At 35.9% G+C, this 23609-nt stretch overlaps 1 protein-coding gene across 1 annotated transcript in view; it reads right to left on the minus strand.

The window, feature by feature from the left end:
- Positions 1 to 6321: 6321 nt before the first annotated feature.
- Positions 6322 to 23609, minus strand: part of MGAT4C (MGAT4 family member C) — a 674409-nt gene continuing 657121 nt past the window's right edge. Inside the window, exons 4-6 of the mRNA XM_061122072.1 lie at positions 15743 to 15895; positions 9286 to 9433; positions 6322 to 7463 (exon numbers count right to left, since the gene is read on the minus strand). Coding sequence (XP_060978055.1) covers positions 6322 to 7463; positions 9286 to 9433; positions 15743 to 15889 — 1437 coding nt within the window. The 5' untranslated portion in view covers positions 15890 to 15895. The remainder of the gene's footprint in view (positions 7464 to 9285; positions 9434 to 15742; positions 15896 to 23609) is intronic.

The following is a 23609-nucleotide window of genomic DNA, read 5'->3' on the forward strand; positions in this document are numbered from 1 at the left end:
GTAAAGTTGCAAGATATAAAATTAACACACAGAAATCCCTTGCATTCCTATACACTAACAATGAGAAAACAGAAAGAGAAATTAAAGAAACAATTCCATTCACCATTGCAATGAAAACAGTAAAATACTTAGGAATAAATCTACCTATAGAAACAGAAGACCTATATATAGAAAACTACAAAACAATGATGAAAGAAATCAAAGATGACACAAATAGCTGGAGAAATACACCATGTTCATAAATCAGAAGAATCAATATAGTGAAAATGAGTATACTACCCCAAAGCAATCTATAGATTCAATGCAACCCCAATCAAGCTACCAATGGTATTTTTCACAGAACTAGAACAAATAATTTCACAATTTGTATGGAAATACAAAAAACCTCGAATAGCCAAAGCAATCTTGAGAAAAAAGAATAGAACTGGAGGAATCAACCTGCCTGACTTCAGAGTATACTTGGAATGATACATCCATTAAGACAATATTGCACTGGCACAAAGACAGAAATATAGGTCAATGGAATAAAATAGAAAGCCCTGAGGTAAATCCACACACCTATGGACACCTTATCTTTGACAAAGGAGGCAAGAATATACAATGGAGAAAAGACAATCGCTTTAACAAGTGGTGCTGGGAAAACTGGTCAACCACTTGTAAAATAATGAAACTAGAACACTTTCTAACATCATACACATAAATAAACTCAAAATGGATAAAGACCTAAATGTAAGACCAGAAAATATAAAACTCCTAGAGGAGAACATAGGCAAAACAGTCTCTGACATAAACCACAGCAGCATCCTCTGTGACCCACCTCCCAGAGTAATGGGAATAATAGCAAAAATAAACAAATGGGACCTGATTAAACTTAAAAGTTTTGCACAACGAAGGAAACTATAAGCAAGGTGAAAACACAGCCTTCATAATGGGAGAAAATAATAGCAAATGAAGCAACTGACAAAAAATCTCAAATATATACAAGCAGCTCATGCAGCTCAATTCTAGAAAAATAAACGACCCAACCAAAAAAGTGGGCCAAAGAACTAAACAGACATTTCTTCAAAGAAGACATTCAGATGGCTAACAAACACATGAAACTATGCTCAACAACACTCATTATCAGAGAAATGCACATCAAAACCACAATGAGGTAACATCTCATGCCAGTCAGAATGGCTGCTATTAAAAAGTCTACAAACAATAATTGTTGGAGAGGGTATGGAGAAAAGGGAACCCTCTTACACTGTTGGTGGGTGCAAACTAGTATAGCCACTATGGAGAACAGTGTGGAGATTCCTTAAAGAAGTGGAACTAGAACTGCTATATGACCCAGCAGTCCCACTGCTGGGCATACACACCAAGGAAACCAGCATAGAAAGAGACACATACCCCAATATTCATCACAGCACTGTTTACAATAGCTAGGACATGGAAGCAACCTAGATGTCCATCAGCAGACAAATGGATAAGAAATTTGTGGTACATATACACAATGGAATATTACTCAGCTATTAAAAAGAATGCATTTGAATCAATTCTAATGAGGTGGATGAAACTGGATCCTATTGTACAGAGTGAAATAAGTCAGAAAGAAAAACACCAATACATTATATTAATGAACTACTACAATATTGTAAAGTAATTAGCCTCCAGTTAAAATAAACAAATTAATTTTAAAAAAGAAGAAAAATTCTGAAATAGAGAAGAAATTCAAAGCAGTAGGAATACAAGCACAGAAACTCAGAGTAGTCAAGGAGATAAGCCACCTGTGTCCTAAGTTTGAACATCATAGCCTTGGTAATTTATATCAGTACACTGGTCACTTCTGACAGCAATGGAAAATAAGCCAGAGAACAGGAAGTCAGCATTAATTTTTTTTTTTGAAAACCGTGGTTCTATAAGCTTAATAAAGATTCTGAGAAAAATTTTCGAAATATAAAAAGCCTTTTTTTTTTTTTATTTTTCAAAGTAAATTAATTTAGGTTTCTTAAAAAAGAAATGGTCATTAATATTTACAGTGGAAATGTTAGGAACAGATGTAACAAATTTTGAATAAGATCTCTAAAATCATAGATTAGAATGACAGAAATATAATATATTTTTATTTTTGGAAGGCATTTACATAATCCTACATGACATTCTTTTGGACATAATATAAAAAAGGTGAAACATTTCTAATGGGTAATGCAGTTTATGATTCCTATTGATCAGAGTGAAGGCCTCTGGTAGAGTGTAGAAGGACCAAATCCTTTACACTTATATAACATGGCTAAAAATAAAGGAAACATAAGTTTCTTGATGAGTTTATGTTATCTGATCACCAGCTCTAACACCTTATGAGGTAAAATTATTCCAATTTCACAGATGAGGGAACTGAATTTCAAAGAAATTAAACAACGTTTCTCATATCTAGAAGTTAGTAATTGCAGAACTGGGTGTCAAACTCAGATCTGCACAACTCTTCCACTGTATCTCCTATGAGGACAAAAGACACATATTAAATTTGTGGTAGCATGCATTTGAGAGATTATGTTAAAATACTGAATGACAGAATCAAGAGCAGAAATGTATGGGATCATGGCCAGAAGAAACAAAATGATGTTCTTTTGAAATTAATATTAAATCTTAAAAGAATTCTTCAGAGAATCAGTTGAACATGTACAAAATGGCAAATTATTTTTTATGAGTAGATTATGTAATAAATATCATGAAGTTTAGTGTGGTACGTATGTGATACATACAGTAGTATGGTGATAAAAAATAACAGTGTTGAATTGATGGATATATTGATAAAGCAAAAGTAGAGAATTACATTATTATCTTAAACTGTAGGAGGAGATTACAAGTAGTGTTTGCAATGTTAATTCTAGGTGCCATGTTCTAAAGGGCATATTGCAAGCTGACAAATATTGAGTCAAATGTGCCATATGAACATCTAGAAGAGCAAGTGCTTTCCCTGCCATATCTTATATTTCATGTTTGCTTCATTTATACACCATTATTGTACAGTTTTGCTATGATAGCTTTATAAAAATTCCCAAAGAATATTGCTCAGTAAGAAATGGAATGTTCCAGTGTCATGAGTGCAGTTGTATGACAGAAACAGTTCTAAATGACATATTGGTTTCCAAATTATATTTTTATAATTGGAAAACATCTGATTTATAAATTGCATAAGGTTATCACTTTTCAATGAGAATGTAAAAGTGCTTGCATTACAAGTTTTATGTAATTTTATATCCAACTTTATTATCGCTGGTAAAATATGTATTTCCTAAAAATGTTTATTTTCCAATTTGTATTGTGCTTTAACAAGATGCTTTTCTTTGATTTTTATAAATAATGAAAAGAGTCTCTTAAGAATTTTAAGCATAAGTAATGTTTCAGTCAGTTTAAAGTATACAAATCAAGATTTTTTTTTTATGGTCATACCATATTTTGTGCTTGAAACCTGTCAGTATCTTATTTTACAGCAATTAAATAACTCAACAATTCATGTCACATTCCAGTCATTTTCAATGGGCATTTGCAAAAAGAATTTGATGTATGTGTTTTTAAAATTACTGCAAAGAGAGAGATCACATAATGCTTAATAACAGAATATAATTAAACTTCTCTTTTTTGCTTTGTGTTTCTGAGAAAAGATTACTGGAATCTTATGCAGCATTTTAAAATATAGGATTAAACCTTGAACCATGTAAAGATAAAGAATGTTTGGACAGATATTTTTTGAAAGAGAAAGGTTATTTGTACCACTGATCCATAATGGAGAAGTTTTCTTTGTCAAAGTCTTTTCCTTAGAAAGTTGACCCACGGTCAACCTGTAATGAAAACAGAGACATTCTTAGGTGATTGATCAGCTTAGACAATCCCAGTTTTAGTAATGAAAGGCTCAAATTTAAGATGAAATGTGACCTCAGTAGTTCACATTTGCATTTGTAATTTTCCAGCAAAACTCCAATTAATTAATGTTTCTTGAGGTATTTTCCAGGATTTAATTCATCTTTGTAAACACTCTTAGAAGAATATGTAAAAGTTAACGACTCACCTCATGGAGTCTACTTAGGTCTTGGTATTATATGTCTCTGTTGTGCACTTTTATCCTTGAAAGTGCAGAATAAAAGGTTATTTCTAATTTCTAAGGTATGTGTAGAATACTATACAATTAGCCAGATAATAAAATAGAGTGTGAAAAGTCAGGAATATGGAGTATCTTTAAGTATCTGGCAAGCATCCTCCAAATTAAAATAAAGGTAAAGTTTAGTGGCAGGCGTGTGTGCTAAGTCTTTTCAGTAGTGTCCTACTCTTTGTGACGCTATGGACCGTAGCCCACCCAGCTCCTCAGTCCATGGAATTCTCTAGCCAGAAATACTAGAGTGGGCTGCCATTTCCTTCTCCAGGGGATCTTCACGACCCAAGGACCCAACCTGCATCTCTTATGTCTCCTGCTTGGCAGTTTAGTGGCAGTATTTTTCTTATGACTTTGACACTTAAATGTGCCACAGAATATTATAGATTCATTGTTTTCTCTAATACTGTAGCAACCATGCGCAAAGGAAGTACACATTAGCTATTGTATCAATAAAAAAAAAATTCCCAATAATTTTATCTGAGTTTCTAATTTAATTTATTTGAATATAATTAATAAAATATTTTCCAGTCTTTTCCTGGACTCTATCATACAAGTAATTCCTAAGAATTTTGTTTCAGGATGGAAAGAAGAAGAAGAATTCCTTATGTCTTCTCATTATCCCAAGTCTGGTATTTCATCTATGTCTCCATATTGTATACATTGTACATTGACCTATATAATAGTATATTTATTTGTCTTCATGAGTTTGAATTAACTCTGGGAGATTGTGAATGACATGGAAGCCTGGTATGCTGCAGCCCACGGGGGTCACAAAGAGTTGGATACAACTTAATGACTGAACAACAATGAACAATAAATCACTTCATCTTTGCTGTTTGTCAAAAAGGAAAATGATGAGACAAGCTCAGGACATTCTGAAAAGACAATGATTTTAGGATGCACTAATGTAGGTGTCCTGAATTGCTTTAATGACTCTATGGTGTAGACACAATGGTGAAGTCCCTCAAAGTAAAATTTAGACAAGTTTGCTTACCATCTGGGTGCATATATCACAAGAGCATCATTTAGGACACTTTAGGATTATTTTACAGAATGACAACATGACTTATGGAAAAATTATGCAAACTATTTTCAGACAGAATGACTTTTTAACTGAGACTCATGTACCAGAGAAAGAAAAGCATAAATTATGTGAAGCCCAATCTCTTCCTAAGAGAAAGAACATAGTCTGGATATTAAAACACTTGATCTCTCATCCTGGACTTGCTATGAGTGTAGAAAAAATGATTGATTTCTGTTTCTTATGTTCTTCCTTCATAAAATGTCCATTTGAACTCCGAAAAAGTATATGATAAATCACAAGGATTTTAAGCATATGAATTTTAATACAAACATATAAAATAAATTTCAAAAATTTTCTGCATATACTAAAAATGTTCATTAGGATTGGACTAACCATAAGCCTTCTCCATTTTTTCTATTAAATGCAGGTACCCAGTGGAACCTGAAAATACTGAGCATAACCTTTATTTGTGCAAAAGGGAACCTGGAAAAAGATTGCTTCCCACAGAAAATTTATTGACAGTAGGTGTTCAAGTTTTTATACACTGAACAATTTCCCCTCCTATATCAATAATCAGGGGAGGATATTTTTAAGTCTTTTTTTTTCTTTTCATCACCTCAATGACACAAAATTCTGTTGTAAAGACATCACTTCTATGAGGAGGTATTCATTGTAGATGTACAGAAGTCTATGGAAACCTAAGTTTACAAGAAAAAAAGACAGATTATCATTCTAACCAACTGCATAGTCCCAGAGATGCTTAATAAAATTTATCTGATGATATAATGAAATAAATTCTTGACTAAGTGCATACAGTGAGAACTATCTTTCAAGATTCACCATTGAACAAACCACATTTTCTCATTTTAAATCCTTCATGTCACCTTTTTGACATGCAGATGAAATTTTGAAAGTAACACAATAACATTAAAATATAAACAAAAAATAATAACTATGAACTTATACTCAGCTTCAAAAGTTAAAATACATGTGTGCGTAAAAGTATGCTGACAATGAGTAGACCAAAACTGCCAAAATGATTGACTTTTTAAATATCTGATCCATTGCTTTCCCTCTAAAGGACAAAGGGAGCAAGAGAGGAAGTAGCAACACAGGAAACAGGAAGACCTGCTTCAGTAACTGGACACATTGATTTAATTGGCTAAGAAGTCCAAATGCTAATACTCCTAATAATCAGCCATTCCTTTTGTGTTTTGGTAACATATATCCTCATACAGTGTATATCAAATGGAATTTTTTGATTTACATCAGATACTTCAAAGTTTCCACTTCTGAATTCTCCTAGTCTAATATAAGTAATACATTGTCTATTCTGTTTAAAATATCTAATATTCTCCCCAACATCTAGGGCTCCATGATGCAAAATATCATTTTGTCGATCTTCTGTTCCAGTATTCACTTTAATTCTTTTGATTACAATTGGTTTTTCAAATATAATCACAAAGACATCTCCTGTTGAAGGTGGTTTCCCCCAGAAGTAGTCATCAACACTACTGTAAGCTTTGCTTGCATCATAATTTTCAAAAACAGTCATGTTGGTATATAGACTTGCAGGAGGGTTATCTGGGAGGTCAAATGGCTCCTCTTCAAAATCATCATCCTTCAACTTATTCTCAGTTCCTTTATATGATGAATAATAACCCATGTGCTGAAAGAGAGATGGTTTAAAACGAATCACATTTTTCTGAGCTAACAGACTCCGGAAATGAGTCAATAGCCAATCACAAGGCATTTCTTGATAAAACATTAATAAAAAATGTGCCAAGCGTGGGAGATCATGAGAATGATAAAGTTTTCCAATATAGCCAAGCTTAGAGAACTCAAGGGTTACCCAGTAAGTTCCTTCTAAGGATGCAATGACTTTCTTGATGGCAGTTAAGAAATTTTTTGAACAACGAACATCATCTTCAAGCATTACATAATAGTACGAAATATTGGCACAAAAGTTGAGCAAAAAAGCATAATCTACATTTTGCTTGGAACGGAATCTGACTCTATCTTCTGGATCATTGTAATTTCTTTTAAGGCCACTCAGGATTGGGTAATATTCCTCTGGAGCGTGTATAACCATTAACCTTCCAGAAATAATATGGTGGGCAAATTTCTGTGTAATATCTTGCAGCATGACCTCACGCCAGGATGAGTTAAAGTCAGCTAGATGAACCACCACTGAAATTTCCTTCAATTCTTCATAGCTGGATTGCTCAAAAATTGACTTGATTGTCTCAAGTAAATAGCTTCCTTTTTTTCGTCTCACTGATGAAAGTCCAATTGTAAGAAATCCTGAACAAAAGAATCCAGAATGAAGACAAATTAAAGGCGAAGTTGGGTTTTGAATAACATAGAAAAAAGAAAAAAAAAAGTTCTTTTCCCCTTAGGCCTTCTACTCTATTAAGTACATCTAAGTGAATGATCATATATAGAGCATTTTGTAATTAAAGAATTATGCTAAATATACAGTTTCCCAGGTGGCACGGTGGCAAAGACCACCTGCCAATGCATGAGACACAGGAATCACCAGTTCGACCCCTGGGTCAGGAAGATCCCCTGGAGGAGGAAATGGCAAGTTACTGCAATATTCTTGCCTGCTCTTACTCTCTGCTTTATATTACCTCTTTAGTATAAAGCAGTTGGAAAAGGAAATGGCAAACCACTCCAGTATTCTTGCCTGGAGAATCCCAAGGATAGAGGAGCCTGGTGGGCTACAGTCCATGGGGTCTCAAAAAGTCAGACACAACTGAGTGACTAACACACAAACTCTCTGTTTTATATTGCCTCTTTAGTATAAAGCAGCTGGTTTATGTGCCAGCACACATTTGTAAACTTAGTATGGAAAGAGATTAGTAATGTGTGAACAAAGGTGGTGCAATAGATGGAGATTTAAAAAAACAGTGACAGTCTTTGAAATTAGGAGGAAGTTTAAGAGAAGCAGACATTTGAAATGGAAGGAAAAAAGATCTAAAGAAAGCTAAACTATTGCAATTTTTCCTCAACCTGGTGATCACAAACTCACTTGCATAAACACTTCTTAGCAGGGAACTCAATTTTTTTGGTCTCCACACCATCTACTAAGAAGTTCATGGTGTCACTGTGTATCACTGATTCTAAGACATATTTTTTACCCAGAAATATTTTAAACGCAGGTTGTATATCACGACTGATAGCATCTTACAACTTAAAATGGATGTTGCTTGTACTTTCTTCGTGGTGCATCAATTAGATCATGATATTTTCTATAATTTATAATGTCTTGAAGTCCATGAAATGTAGTATGTTACTTCTTGGATCAAAGTGCCTGTAGTGGATTGAATAATTGCCTCCAAAGTTTCATGTCTACCCGGAACTTTAGACCCGGACCTTATTTGGAAATAGTCTTTGAAGATGCAATTAGTTAAAGACCTCCAGATGAAATCATATTGGATTTAGATTGGGCCATAAATTCAATGACTAATGTCCTTATAAGGATGGAAGAGGACATAGAGAGACAAAGAAGGCCATGTGGAGAGAGTGGCAGTGATTGCAATTTTGCTACAACTAACCAACAAATGCCAAGTGTGACTAGCACCTGGAAGAGGCAAGGAAGGATTCTCCTCCAGGTGGAGTCTGGTGCTGCCAGCATCCTGGTTTCTGAATTCTGGCTTCCAGAAATGTGAGAGAATCAATTTCCATTGTTTCAAACCACCTAGTTTGTGATCATTTTTTATGACATCTTAGGAAACAAACACAATGACTTTCACTACTTCAAACTGGTGGCATGTCATAAAACCAATGTTTGAAAATGTATCACTGTGGGAATAATTATTTTTAAAAGCTAATTCAAAAAAGTTAAAGTGAATTGCTTTTTCCTAGTCTCCCTATGTGAATTCTATAGCAAACTGTTAAAAACTTTATGTCACAATTAGGCATTTAATTTTTTGGTGTTGTTATTAATGAAATTGGATTGGTGAATAACTGAATTTGTGAAGAAACACTGAATGTTTCCCCAAATATATATGTTAGTAAAGCCCATAAATTTATTTTTATACAAATGAAGCATATTATCATTATTTTAAAACAAAGTATTTTATTGTTCTAGATTTTAAAAGTATAAGTATACTTTACTTACGCTTTCTTTGTAAAGGCATGACAGCTAAGTAGCGATAGGTGACATTGAGGGCTCCTGAGAAATTAGACAAATCTTTGAAAGTATGGATGTAGTGTTCTGGACTCAGTTGATGTGTAGATGTTTCCCTTAAAATCTGTTTGTCTCCTTCCTGAATGTCAAGAAGGAGGAAGAGAGAAATAACAGATAGTCATGGATTAAATAAACTTTCTCCTTACACAATAATGTGTGTATATATAAATATATAATGGATATATATATCTGATATACAATATGTTGTTGTTGTTCTTCAGTTGTTCAGTCATGTCCAACTCTTTGCAACACCATGGACTGCAGCACACCAGGCTTCCCCGTCCTTCACCATCTCCCAGAGCTTGCTCAAACTCACATCCATTGAGTTGGCGTTGTGATGCCATCTACCCATCTCATCCTCTGTCGTCCCCTTCTCCTCTTGCCTTCAATCTTTTCTAGCATCAGGGTCTGGAGAAGGAAATGGCAACCCACTCCAGTACTCGTTCCTGGACAATCCCATGGATGGAGGAGCCTGGTGGGCTGCCGTCTATGGGGTCGCACAGAATCAGACACAACTGAAGCGACTTAGCAGCAGCAGCAGCAGCAGGGTTTTTTCCAATGAGTTGGCTCTTTGCATCAGGTGGCCAAAGTATTGGAACTTCAGTTGCAGCAGCAGTCCTTCCAATGAATATTCAAGGTTGATTTCCTTTATGATTGACTTGTTTGATCTCCTTGCAGTCCAAGGGACTCTCAAGAGTCTTTAATATGGGTATTATATAAATATCAATTACTGGTGTTAGAAGCTGTAGATAATTATTTTTCACCTGAATTCTAGATTCTGTTCACTATTTTCCACTTTTTATTTTATGCGTACAGTTGCTTTTCTAAAGCATACATTATTAATGGCATTCTCTTGATAAAAAATAAAATTGAAAACTCCCACTGCCTTCATATTAAAATTCAAATTCTTTACAAGAATCTTCAAACTTGACAGTGATCTTTCACAGTTTCATGTAAAGCTAATTCTCACTAGATTCCCCATATCTGAATCATATTAAACTACTTACTCTTCTTCAAGTCCTGTCAAATAAAAGCCCACACATTATTTCTAAGATTTTGAAATTTTAGGAATGATTAGAAGGATGCAACAGTGAACATAATACTTGGAGTTTGAATAACTTATTAATCAAGAAGTTTTAGTCAGTCACTTATGTAGCCATTATAATTGAAGGCTGTTGAGAATGGACAGCCATGGTCTTTGTGAAATGATAGTATTTTTTACAAATATCTTCAAGATATCTCGATTAGGAGACATTTGTAACAAGTGTTCAAGGAAATGTCTTTAGAGCTGGTACAGGTCTTTTCCATGATGCTTGCTTGTTGTTTGTGAGTGTAGAGAGGGAGAGGGAGTGTCCTGATGAAAGTGAAGTTTAGTTCTTTTATATTTAAAAACTTTAGTATCAATTTGATAATGGAATTATGTCATACAATCTTCAGGATGGTTTATATTCAAGAAGATATTCTTATTCAGCTTAAAAATATCCTGCTAACAATTAATTGCTTCCTTTTATCTCCCTCTGATATAAATTCAGGTGTAGATTTTGATTATCTAATAATCATTTGAACAAGCCTCATGAGGACCTGCTTGACTTTCGTATATGGTTTATTATCACTGGTAGAATATTAGGACAACCTAATTAGATTTTTTTTTCTTTTCTGGCAAAGTTTCTATTGTGTTGTGTGAGTTTGGTGGATATTTTGACTATTCAGCATATGATTGGCAGGTCAGGTATGAGCAATGCCATTAAGACAACAGAGAAAGTGAATGTATTAAGTAAATTTGGTCCTCACACAAGTTGACTGTGGTCAATAAAACTTTAATCAATTAAACATTGTCCTAAAATATTAGAATGGATTCAAATACAAATTTTACTTTAGTTGGAACATTTACTGCTTTATTTAAAATTCAGATATCAATGGAAAAGGTGACTAACTCAAAGTTTTAAATCTATGGCCAGGCTGAAATTGTCTTAGAATAAAAGTTGAAATAGTGAACATTGACTGGCAAGAGCTTTCAATCTGGTCCTTGATAAATGAATATGCATTCTGTATATCTTTTCTGCATGTTTATGAACCTATATTTGCTTTTTAATAGTGTATTTCTATATTTTATATTGCCTTGATAATTTGGACAAAGAAAAATACTTTATTCTGATTTACAATGTGTTTGCCATCTATAAGTTACAAAATTTTAAAATGCATGACATTAAACTTGGGAGGCTAGTTGTATAAATGTACTAATTAATATCCATTGAATTCTAATTATTTTAAATTCATTGCACATAAATATTTTCATCTTTGTATTTCTGAAAACCTAAAAAAAATCATGAAAGTTTTTAAATGAACAAACTTAGAATTTTCAAAAGGTAACTGGAGACTCAATTTTGCATTAGCTACTTTAATATTGTAAATATGATGTCCATATTTAATAGGATCTAGAAAATATATTTATAAAATCATGCAGTAGTCACAATACTGAATTCATTTTACCATTCTGTTCTTATGTGATGTCACATTCTAAAGGAAGTGCAGGATACTGAATATCTCTTTAAGGATTCTATCTTGAACATGTAAAAATCTAGACCTTTTCTGTGATAAGATAGAGTACATTCATCCTGATTGAAGGACATAACAGAATATAAGATGAAATGAGACATATGAAAGCACTTTATTAAATTCTCAAGACCAAGTCTTTACATCTTTCAGCATAAATAAATAATGCAACTTTCACCTGAGTCAGCCTTGTTGGCTGCTTTCCAGAAGCATCTACCTGAACAGCCAGGCTCTCCCTGGATACCTTCTTTATATAGCTACTATGCTGTAGTGTATTTTTCAGTAATAAGACAAAGTTTTATGACAATCATTTTCTGGATGGGAATGAAATTCAATGGACTAGCTACAGGCTAAATATATACCCTAGTGGCTACTTTGAAGATGCTCACAGCTGAGAGGCTAAGTTGATTGGGCATGCAGTGTCTCTTCTACTTACTTTGTGTTGTAACACAATTTGTCTATTACACTGAACTTGGCTTTCTTTCCTACTGAAAGGCACATATGCCTCCATCATGAAAGCAATACACTAAACTGTTACATGCCCGGGATTTGGGGCCGTTGATGGATTCTCTAGTAAGAAGAGGAGAATACATGTGCTAAATAACCCTAGAGGCCTTATGACTGTAATTGTTTATCTGAGTTCTCTGAATTATAACTACAATTTCCTCCCGATTTAAGAAAAACAGGGGACTTCCCTGGTGGTCCAGTGGTTAAGACTGTGCTCCCAACATAGGGGGCTGGGGTTCAATCTTGTATCAGAGAACTAGGTTCCTCACGCCACAACTCAGAGGCCAGTTTTCCATGGGTATTAACACATTGAGAAGAACAATTTTAATGTAATTGTACATGAATGACAATGAATATTTTAAAGTTTATACATATTAAGCCTTGGGATAAAATTTAGTTCAAAATGTAATTTAGTAGAAAACATCCTCTAGTAAAGAGTGAATATTTAAACTAATAAAAATATTGTCACTAAATTTTCAAAATGGAGGGATGCTTTTGTATTTACCATCCATTTTAATTCACTTTTTCTAACATAAGGTAAATATTTAAAAATAAGTTCAGTTTTTTAAGCTAAGAAGCAATCTTTTCTCTGTACCTGGGATGATTTGCAAATCTGATTAGATATATATGGGCTTCTCTGGTGGTATATGGCTAATGTAGCCAGATTTCATTGAGAAAGTACTCTTTAGTAAGAGCTACTTCATTAAATCACACTTTTAAATAATGTGGGTAGGACTGATGTTTAGACATAAATGTATAAACTGAGCAATAGCATTTGATCTTCTTATGGATATGTACTCTATCACTTCTTATACATTTTATGGTGAATTTGAAGTGGTTCTCTTCCAAAAAGACATAAGGATGTTTGCTGCATATAATAATATTTTGTCTACTTAAAGTTAAAAATTGAAATTGCACTTGAAAGAGTCTTAACATCACTAGATGCAACAAGCATCTTACCAATACCATGTTTTTGATTTATAAGACATGATTTACTTTTACCAGTACACACAGATGCAAGAAATAAATGTTTATTACAAAATTAAATCATTAATCAAGAGCTCCTCTAATTAATTTACAATCTTTAATTCTCCTAATTAAAAAATAGCTGGATCACCTAGGTCTTGCTCTATTGTCCTTAAATTTCATAAACCTAATAGTCAGGTTAAAAAAGTCTAAAATGCATATCATTAGTAAGTCTTTCCAGTTTGCTATGTTTAACTAGATCAAGCCTAGTCAAATACTATTAACTGTGGTACCTTCAATATGGTAAATTGACTAAGGATGGTAGAATTAAACCTATACTTGAAGGTAAAAGCCCACAAGAATAAACCTGTAATTGAAGGTAAGAGACATAGGCAGAGTCAAGATCTAGGAAGGTGACAGAATTTCACCATCAAAGAACAATGCTAAGGGAGGCAAGATGCTTTACAGAAGACCTCCTAAGAAAATCTGTACCAACTAAGATCATTTGATTGGCTTGTAGGATATAGAATAGTATCTGGCAAGTAACTGGTAGTTACTAAATCATTTTCAATTAATAAAAGAAAACATTTTACTAGCAAATGATCTTTGAAGTTGTTGTCAGAGTCTCTCTAGTTAAGATATTAATTGAAAGTTTTCAGCATGCTTGTATGAAAAGAAAGTACTTTCAAGTCCTCTGTATGTTCAAAGGCTTTGATTTTCTGAAATATGTAAACAGGAATAATTGCACAAGTATTAGAATCTTCCCAGATATCTTAACATCAATTATGATGGAAAAAGTAAATAAGAAATAATGTCCATAATTATTCTCATTAGACATGAATTATGTGACAATAATAACAAAAATAAATAATAGAGACATATTGAGTTCTCACAATTGGTCAGAAAGTGTCTTTTTGTATACTTTCATAATTCACTTAAAATGCATTCAGGGAATTTCCCTGGCAGCCCAGTTGTTACGTGTCTGTGCTTCCATTGCAGAGAGCATGGGTTTAATCCCTGGTCAGGAACTAAGTATCTACAATTGTGTGGTGAGGCCAAAAAAAAAAAGAAAGAAAACCACCCCACTCCCACAAGAAGAAAAAAAAAACAACAACACAATATTAGGGGCTTCCTTGGTGTCCCAGTGCATATCATTAGTAAGTTTCTTCAGAGGTTAAGATTCCACACTTCCATTGCAGGGGACATGGGTTTGATCCCTGGTTGGGGGCTTCTAATGTGGCTCTAGGTGTAAAGAACCTGCTTGCCAATGCAAGAGACACAAGAGATATGAGTTTGATCCCTGGGTCAGGAAGATCCCCTGGAGGAGGGCATGGAAGCCCACTCCAGTATTCTTGCCTGGAGAATCCCGTGGCCAGAGGAGCCTGGAAGGTTCCAAAGGGTCATAAAGAGTCAGACATGACTGAAGCAAATTAGCACGCGTGCATGCACAGAGGACTAAGATACCTGCGTGCTGCCAGACATGGGAGAAAATCTACTAACTTACTAATTTTACCTGTTTTAAACTATTGAATGGTTTTCACATTATTATCTTTAGTTCTTGAAGTTCTTGATTACTTTTCAGTGACTATAAGGGTAAAACATGGTGGTCACTTACAGCTATTCAAGATCCAAATGAGATGTCACACATTAATAAAGCATTCCTTCTTAACAAAATAGCACAATTAGTATCATTAATTAGACAATAGGATTTGAAAATTTTTGATAATATAGAAAAGTAAAGAAAGTAAGGAGTAATATCTATAAAAATTTGTTTAGTCTGTTTACAGGCGACTCTGTCAGTTCCATGTATAAGTGTATTTTTTTTCAATAAATATGTAATATATACCACTATGAGCTTCCCTGGTGGCTCAGTGTTAAAGAATCTGTCTATCAATGCAGGAGATATGGGTTCCATCCCTGCGTCAGGAAGATCCTCTGGAGAGGGAACTGACAACTCATTCCAGTAGTCTTGCCTGGAGAACCCCATGGACAGAGGATCCTGGTGGGCTACAGTCCATGAGGTCATAAAGAGCTGGACATGACTGAGGGACTAGGCACATACACACACATACAGTTAATTCAGATAGGGATGATAGTTAACTTATTTGTAATCAGATGTGCAGATTTGCATTAAATATAGCATATAGCATTAAGTGAAACATTGCAACATGAACCAAAAAATTATAATGTTGGCAATATATAATTAATATAAAAAGTAGCTAGATGGGAAAGATATATGTTATAATTTTGCTCGAACTAAGACTATTTCAATATCCTGGGACTGAAGTTATGTTGCAAGTGGACTGTCTTGTTTGACTTAGGCCTTACTTTGAACAAAAAGTAATCAACCTCCAAGACTTACCATAACATAGCTATCTTCAATGTACAAGTTCATAAACAGAAGGAAAATGACAAGAACTCCCAAGAATGAGACTGTAGAACGTTTTCGCAGGCATCGCATTTTATCTAGTATATCAAAAATATGTTTCACTTGGTGAAATTTAAGCATTCTCTCCTGTGGAAAAGAGGCATAGAATTACTAACAATTAATTATGCATGCAAATATTTCTTCACCACATCAATCAATAGGCCTTTATAAAATTGTACTCTCCAAATATTTGAACCAAAATAGTTTACAATTTCATAATAAAACTTGGCATAACTTATTAATACATTAACATAAAGACAATGCAGTGGTTTATCTTGATGTAGTGTAAGTAAAAGTGAAAAAAAAAACCCAGTTATTTCTGAACAAATAAATATTGGTAACAATAATGTAAGAAAATAATAGTCCCCACTGCAGATGGTGAATGCAGCCATGAAATTAAAAGACCCTTACTCCTAAGAAGACAACCTAGACAGCATATTAAAAAGCAGAGACATTACTTTGCCAACAAAGGTCCGTCTAGTCAAAGCTATGGTTTTTCCAGTAGTCATGTATAGATGTGAGAGTTGGACTATAAAGAAAGCTGAGTGCCAAATAATTGATGGTTTTGAACTGTGGTGTTGGAGAAGACTCTTGAGAGTCTCTTGGACTGCAAGGAGATCCAACCAGTCCATCCTAAAGAAAATCAATCCTGGATATTCATTGGAAGGACTGCACCTTATCTTCAACAAAGGAGGCAAGGATATACAATGGGAAAAAGACAACCTCTTTAACAAGTGGTGCGGGGAAAACTGGTCAACCACTTGTAAAAGAATGAAACTAGAACACCTTCTAACACCATACACAAAAATAAACTCAAAATGGATTAAAGATCTAAATGTAAGACCAGAAACTATAAAACTCCTTGAGGAGAACATAGGCAAAACACTCTCCAACATGAATCACAGCAGGATCCTCTATGACCTACCTCCCAGAATACTGGAAACAAAAGCAAAAATAAACAAATGGGACCTGATGAAACTTAAAAGCTTTTGCACAACAAAGGAAACTATAAGTAAGGTGAAAAGACAGCCCTCAGATTGGGAGAAAATAATAGCAAACGAAGCAACAGACAAAGGACTAATCTCAAAAATATACAAGCAACTCTTGAAGCTCAATTCCAGAAAAATAAATGACCCAATCAAAAAATGGGCCAAAGAACTAAACAGACATTTCTCCAAAGAAGACATACAGATGGCTAACAAACACATGAAAAGATGCTCAACATCACTCATCATCAGAGAAATGCAAATCAAAACCACAATGAGGTACCATTACATGCCAGTCAGGATGGCTGCTATCCAAAAGTCTACAAGCAATAAATGCTGGAGAGGGTGTGGAGAAAAGGGAACCCTCTTACACCAATCCACTGTTGGTGGGAATGCAAACTAGTACAGCCAATATGGAGAACAGTGTGGAGATTCCTTAAAAAAACTGGAAATAGAACTGCCATATGACCCAGCAATACCACTCCTAGGCATACACACCGAGGAAACTAGATCTGAAAGAGACATGTGCACTCCAATGTTCATCGCAGCACTGTTTATAATAGCCAGGACATGGAAGCAACCTAGATGCCCATCAGCAGACGAATGGATAAGGAAGCTGTGGTACATATACACCATGGAATATTACTCAGCCATTAAAAAGAATTCATTTTAATCAGTTCTAATGAGATGGATGAAACTGGAGCCCATTATACAGAGTGAAGTAAGCCAGAAAGATAAAGACCAACACAGTATACTAATGCATATATATGGAATTTAAAAAGATAGTTATGATAACCCAATATGCAAAACAGAAAAAGAGACACAGATGTACAGAACAGACTTTGGGACTCTGTGGGAGAAGGCGAGGGTGGGATGTTCTGAGAGAACAGCATTGAAACAAGTATACTATCAAGGGTGAAACAGATCACCAGCCCAGGCTGGATGCATGAGACAAGTGCTCGGGGCTGGTGCACTGGAAGACCCAGAGGGATGGGATGGGGAGGGAGGTGGGAGAGGGGATTGGGATGGAGAACACATGTAAATCCATGGCTGATTCATGTCAACGTATGGCAAAAACCACTACAATATTGTAAAGTAATTAGCCTCCAACTAATAAAAATAAATGGAAAAAAAAAAAAGAAAGAAAAGACCCTGATGATGGGAAAGATGGAAGGCAGGTGGAGAAGGGGATGACAGAGGATGAGAGGGTTGGATGGTATCACCAACTCAATGGACATAAGTTTGAGCACGCTCCAGGAGCTGGTGATGGACAGGGAAACCTGCTGTGCTGTAGCCCATGAAGTCACAGAGTCAGCCGTGACTGAGGGACTGAACTGAACTGATGAGAAAGAATGAAAATAAGAGAGAAAAGCAAACATTAAGGTAACATCTACCTTCCCTTCTACATTATTATTATAATGTAATAAAAATAGAAGACACTAGAAGGTTGGGGCTAATACTGATCTCAGAGTAGGTCCACTGAAAAGAAATATGGGGAGAAAATTTAGGTGAAAGAAAGAGAAGTCATAAAGAAAGTTAAAGTTTTGGGGGTGAGTCCACACAAAAACTCAGTTATAATTGCTTTGTTAATTTTTCCAGTAATTCCCGCTGAATCAGTGTAAGTCCTGGAGTGGCACATCAACATTGCCTTGCTCAATCTACTGTTTATTATGATTTATGGACTACAAAAAGGCAAACTGGAGTTGGTAGGGTTAGTGGAACCTAATAATTTTCCATTTCACTCTTCTACATTTTGTGACCCACTCCAACTACAAATTCATTTAGATTACTGATATTTTTGTAAAATTATATAGAAAACCTAGAATGATCAAAAGGTTAGTGGAATCATATTTTGTCCATAATCAACAATATTTGGAAATTATACCTTGTTGAGTTATGTACTATGTCTCCTTGGGTTCAGCTTTAGGGTGAAGTATTCATGGGCATGAAGAACTTCAAGAGGTGAAAAAGGCCTGTGCCCCAACCCTTACAACAATGTCTAGAACACATCCAGCTAACAGTGTCTCTTCCATGAATTAATGCAAGAAAGCATTTCTGAATCTTTGAAAATTATGGGAAAGAAGATGAAGAACTGGGAGAAAGGAATGTTAATGAAAGCCCATTTTCTTTGGCCATATTCTTCTTGAGAGATATTTTTTCTTGATTTGTAGCTATAAATATATGTGTAGAGATGCACTTTTTTTTGGTATAATGTTTTTAAAAAATTCTTCCCTATCTTGATGACAGATAGACAGTCTCATTTATTTTCTTCAGTGTTTTTTTTTTTTTTTTTTTTTTGCTTGTTTTAATAGATAGACTTTTGTTAGTACACCTGGAATTTACCTTTGTGTCTCTTATGAGGTGAAAGTGAAACAATTTATCTTTTCCATATGTAGAGCTGGGCAGTGTAAACTGCTCACAGTGCACTGGCATAAGTAATAATAGTATTACCACTCTAAGTTCAAGGGAGTGGGGAGGTATAATCTCCTGTGTACTGAGAAATAAAGAAAAACTGGATACTGGAAAAGAATAATTAATTAATGAAACTATGAGCCATGCCATGTAGGGCCACCCAAGACAGACAGGTCATGGTGGAGAGTTCTGACAAAATGTGGTCCATTGGAGAAGGTAATGGCAAACCACTTCAGTATTCTTGCCTTGAGAACCCCAGGAACAGTATGAAAAGGCAAACAGACATGACATTGAAGGATGAACTTCCCAGGTTAGTAGGTGGCCAATATGCTACTGGAGAAGAGTGGAGAAGTAACAGCAGAAAGAATGAAGAGACGAGCCAAAGTGAAAACAACACCCAGCTGTGGATGTGACCGGTGATGGAAGTAAAGTCGGATGTGGTAAAGAGCAATATTGCATGGGAACCTGGAATGTTAGGTCCATGAATCAAGGTAAATTAGAAGTGGTCAAACAGGAGATGGCAAGAGTGAATGTCGATATTTTAGGAATCAGTGAACTAAAATGGACTGGAATGGGTGAATTTAATTCAGATGACCATTATATTTACAACTGTGGGCAAGAATCCCTTAGAAGAAATGGAGTAGATATCATAGTCAAAAAAAAGAGTTCAAAATGCAGTACTTGGGGGAAATCTCAAAAACGACAGAATGATCTCTGTTGGTTTCCAAGGCACATCATTCAATATCACAGTAGTCCAAGTCTATGCCCAGACCAGTAATGCTGAAGATCTGAAGCTGAATGGTTCTGTGAAGACCTACAAGACCTTTTAGAACTAACACCCCCAAAAGATGTCCTTTTCAATCTAAGGGGCTGGAATACAAAAGTAGGAAGTTAAAAGCTACCTGGAGTAACAGGCAAATGTGGCCTTGGAATACAAAATGAAGCAGTGTAAAGGATAACAGAGTTTTGCCAAGAGAACGCACTGGTCATAGCAAACACCCTCTTCCAACAACACAAGAGAAGACGCGACAAAGTGACATCACCAGATGGTCATCAGATGGTCAACAGAAATCAGATTGATTATATTCTTTGCAGCCAAAGATGAAGAAGCTATATAGAGTCAGCAAAAACAAGACTGAACTTACTGTGGCTCAGATCATGAACTCCTTATTGCCAAATTCAGACTTAAATTGAAGAAAATAGGGAAAACCACTAGACTATACAGGTATGAACTAAATCAAATCCCTTACAATTATACAGTGGAAGTGACAAGTAGATTCATGGGATTAGATCTGATATCAGAATTGCTGAAGAACAATGGATGGAAGTTTGTGACATTGTACAGGAGTCAGTGAAAAAGGCCATTCCCAAGAAAAAGAAATGCAAAAAGGCAAAATGGTTGTCTGAGGAGGTATTATAATAGCTGAAAAGGCAAAGGAGAAAAGATATACCCATTTGAATGCAGAGTTCCAAAGAATATCAAGGAGAGATAAGAAAGCCTTCCTTAATGATCAATGCAAAGAAACAGAGGAAAACAATAGAATGGGAAAGGCTAGAGATCTCTTCAAGAAGTTAGAGATACCAAGGGAATATTTCATACAAAGATGGGCACAAAAAAGGACAGAAATGGTATAGACCTAACAGAAGCAGAAGATTAAGAAGAGGTGGCATGAATACACAGAAGAACTATACAAAAAAGATCTTCATGAACCAGATAACCACAATGGTGTGATCACTCACCTAGAGCCAGACATCCTGGAATGCAAAGTCAAGTGGGCCTTAGGAAGCATCACTACGGATAAAGCTAGTGGAGGTGATGGAACTCCAGTTGAGCTATTTCAAATCCTAAAAGATGATGCTGTTAAAGTGCTGCACTCAATATGCCAGCAAATTTGGAAAACGCAGCAGTGGCCACAGAACTGGAAAAGGTCAGTTTTCATTTCAATCCCAAAGAAAGACAATCCCAAAGAATGCTCAAACTACTGCACAATTGCACTCATCTCACACGTTATCAAACTAATACTCAAAATTCTCCAAGACAGGCTTCAGCAATACGTGAACTGTGAACTTCCAGATGTTTAAGCTAGATTTAGAAGAGGCAGAGGAACCAGAGATCAAAATGCCAGCATCTGTTGGATCATCTAAAGAGCAAGAGAGTGCCAGAAAAACATCTACTTCAGCTGTATTGACTATGCCAAAGCCTTTGACTGTGTGGATCACAATAAACTGTGGAAAATTCTGAAAGAGATGGCAATACCAGACCACATTACTTACCTCCTGAGAAATCTGTATGCAGGTTAAAAAGAAACAGTTAGAACTAGACATGGAACAACAGACTGGTTCCAAATAGGAAAAGGAGTACATCAAGGCTGTATATTGTCACCCTGCTTATTTAACTTATATGCAGAGTGGTGGTGATTTAGTTGCTAAGTAGTGTCCGACTCTTGTGACCCCATGGTCTGTAGCCCACCAGGCTCCTCTGTCCGTGGGATTTCTAGGCAAGAGTACTGGAGTGGGTTGCCATTTCCTACTTCAGTGGATTTTCCTGACCCAGGAATCGAACCCGGTCTCCTGTATTGCATGCGGATGATTAACCGACTGAGCTTCATATCATGTGAAATGCCAGGCTGGATGAAGCACAAGCTGGAATCAAGATTTTGGGAGAAATATCAATAATCTCAGATACGCAGATGACACCACCCTTATGGCAGAAAGTGAAGAACTAAAGAGCCTCTTGATGAAAGTGAAAGAGGAGAGTGGAAAAGCTAACTTAAAACTCAACATTCAGAAAACTAAGATAATGGCATTTGGTCCCATCACTTCATGGCAAATAGATGGGGAAAAAATGGAAACAGTGACAGACTATTTTTGTTTTGGCTCCAAAATCACTGAAGATGGTGACTGCAGCCATGAAATTAAAAGACACTTGATCATTGGAAGATAAGCTATGACCAGACTAGACAGCATTTAAAAAGTAGAGACATTACTTTGCCAACAAAGGTCCATCTAATCAAAGCTATGGTTTTTCCAGTAGTCATGTATGGATGTGAGAGTTGTACTAAAGAAAGCCGAGCACTGTAGAACTGATGCTTTTGAACTGTGGTGTTGCAGATGACTTTTGAGAGTCCCTTGGTTTGCAAGGAGATGAAACCAGTCAATCCTAAAGGAAATCAGTACTGAATATTCATTGGAAGATCTGATGCTGAAGTTAAAGTGCAATACTTTGGCCACCTGATGTGAAGAACTGACTCACTGAAAAAGACCCTTGTTCTGGGAAAGATGGAAGGCAGGAGGAGAAGGGGATGGCAGAGCATTAGATGGTTGGATGGCATCACCGACTTGATGGACATGAGTTTGAGCAACCTCGGGAAGTTGGTGATGGACAGGGAAGCCTGAAGTGCTGCAGTCCATAGGGTTGCAAAGAGTTGGACACCACTGAGTGACTGAACTGAACTGAAACATTAATAATGTATAAAGTGTTAGTCACCTGGTCATGTCTATCTCTTGTGATTCCATGGACTGTATCCCACCAGGCTCCTCTGTCCTTAGGATTCTCCAGGCTAGAATACTGGAGTGGGTAGCCATCCCCTTCTCTATGGCATCTTCACAACCTAGGGATTGAGCCCCGGTCTCTTGCATTGGTGGCAGATTCTGTGCCATCTGGGTCATCAGAGTAGGCCTAATACCAGACCATATATTAAATCATCTCATCTTTTGGTTTGTGATGTCAGTTTTAGAATAGGGTCAGTTTCTAATTTGCATTTATGTGTCAAAAGGGTGTCAACAGACTCATCATTTATCTTTTCCAATAAGAAAATACATGCATATTGCTTTTGAACCAAAACATTGTTACGTTAAATTCTGTTGTCTCATTCTATAATCTGAAATGTACTGTAACCTGGTCCTGAATCTACCGATAAAATATTCTGCTTGTAAAAGGTTTTTTGTCTGGATTTGGGTAGGATAAGACGCCCTTTCATGTTCACTGCAGCAGTAACTGGCCTGTTTGCCCAGCAAAGATAAGAAGCAAGACTAATGCTATAGACTCTCCATCTGGCTCATTTCAAGGGAATGATACTCTGGTAGGGCCCCAAGCCCCAAGGACCTGGAGGGGCTGCCTACAGGGTACAGAGTCTAGATGCAGCTGAGGTCTGTTAGCACAAATGCTCATGAGTCTGGCTACTTAAGGCAGAAGTCTCAGGGTCACCTGAGAAGGACTGTTTTGAAGTAGGTCTGGTGAAAGACTTATCTTTTTATATTCAGTGGCCGGTCTCAGAACTCTGGGGTTGTTGTTGTTCAGTCACTAAGTTGTGTCCAACTCTTTGTGACTCCATGGACTGCAGCATGCCAGGGTCCTCTGTCCTCCACTGTCTCCTGGAGCTGGCTCAAATTCATATCCATTG

This window comes from Dama dama, chromosome 3 (genome assembly GCF_033118175.1).
Source record: "Dama dama isolate Ldn47 chromosome 3, ASM3311817v1, whole genome shotgun sequence".
Lineage (NCBI taxonomy): Eukaryota > Metazoa > Chordata > Mammalia > Artiodactyla > Cervidae > Dama > Dama dama.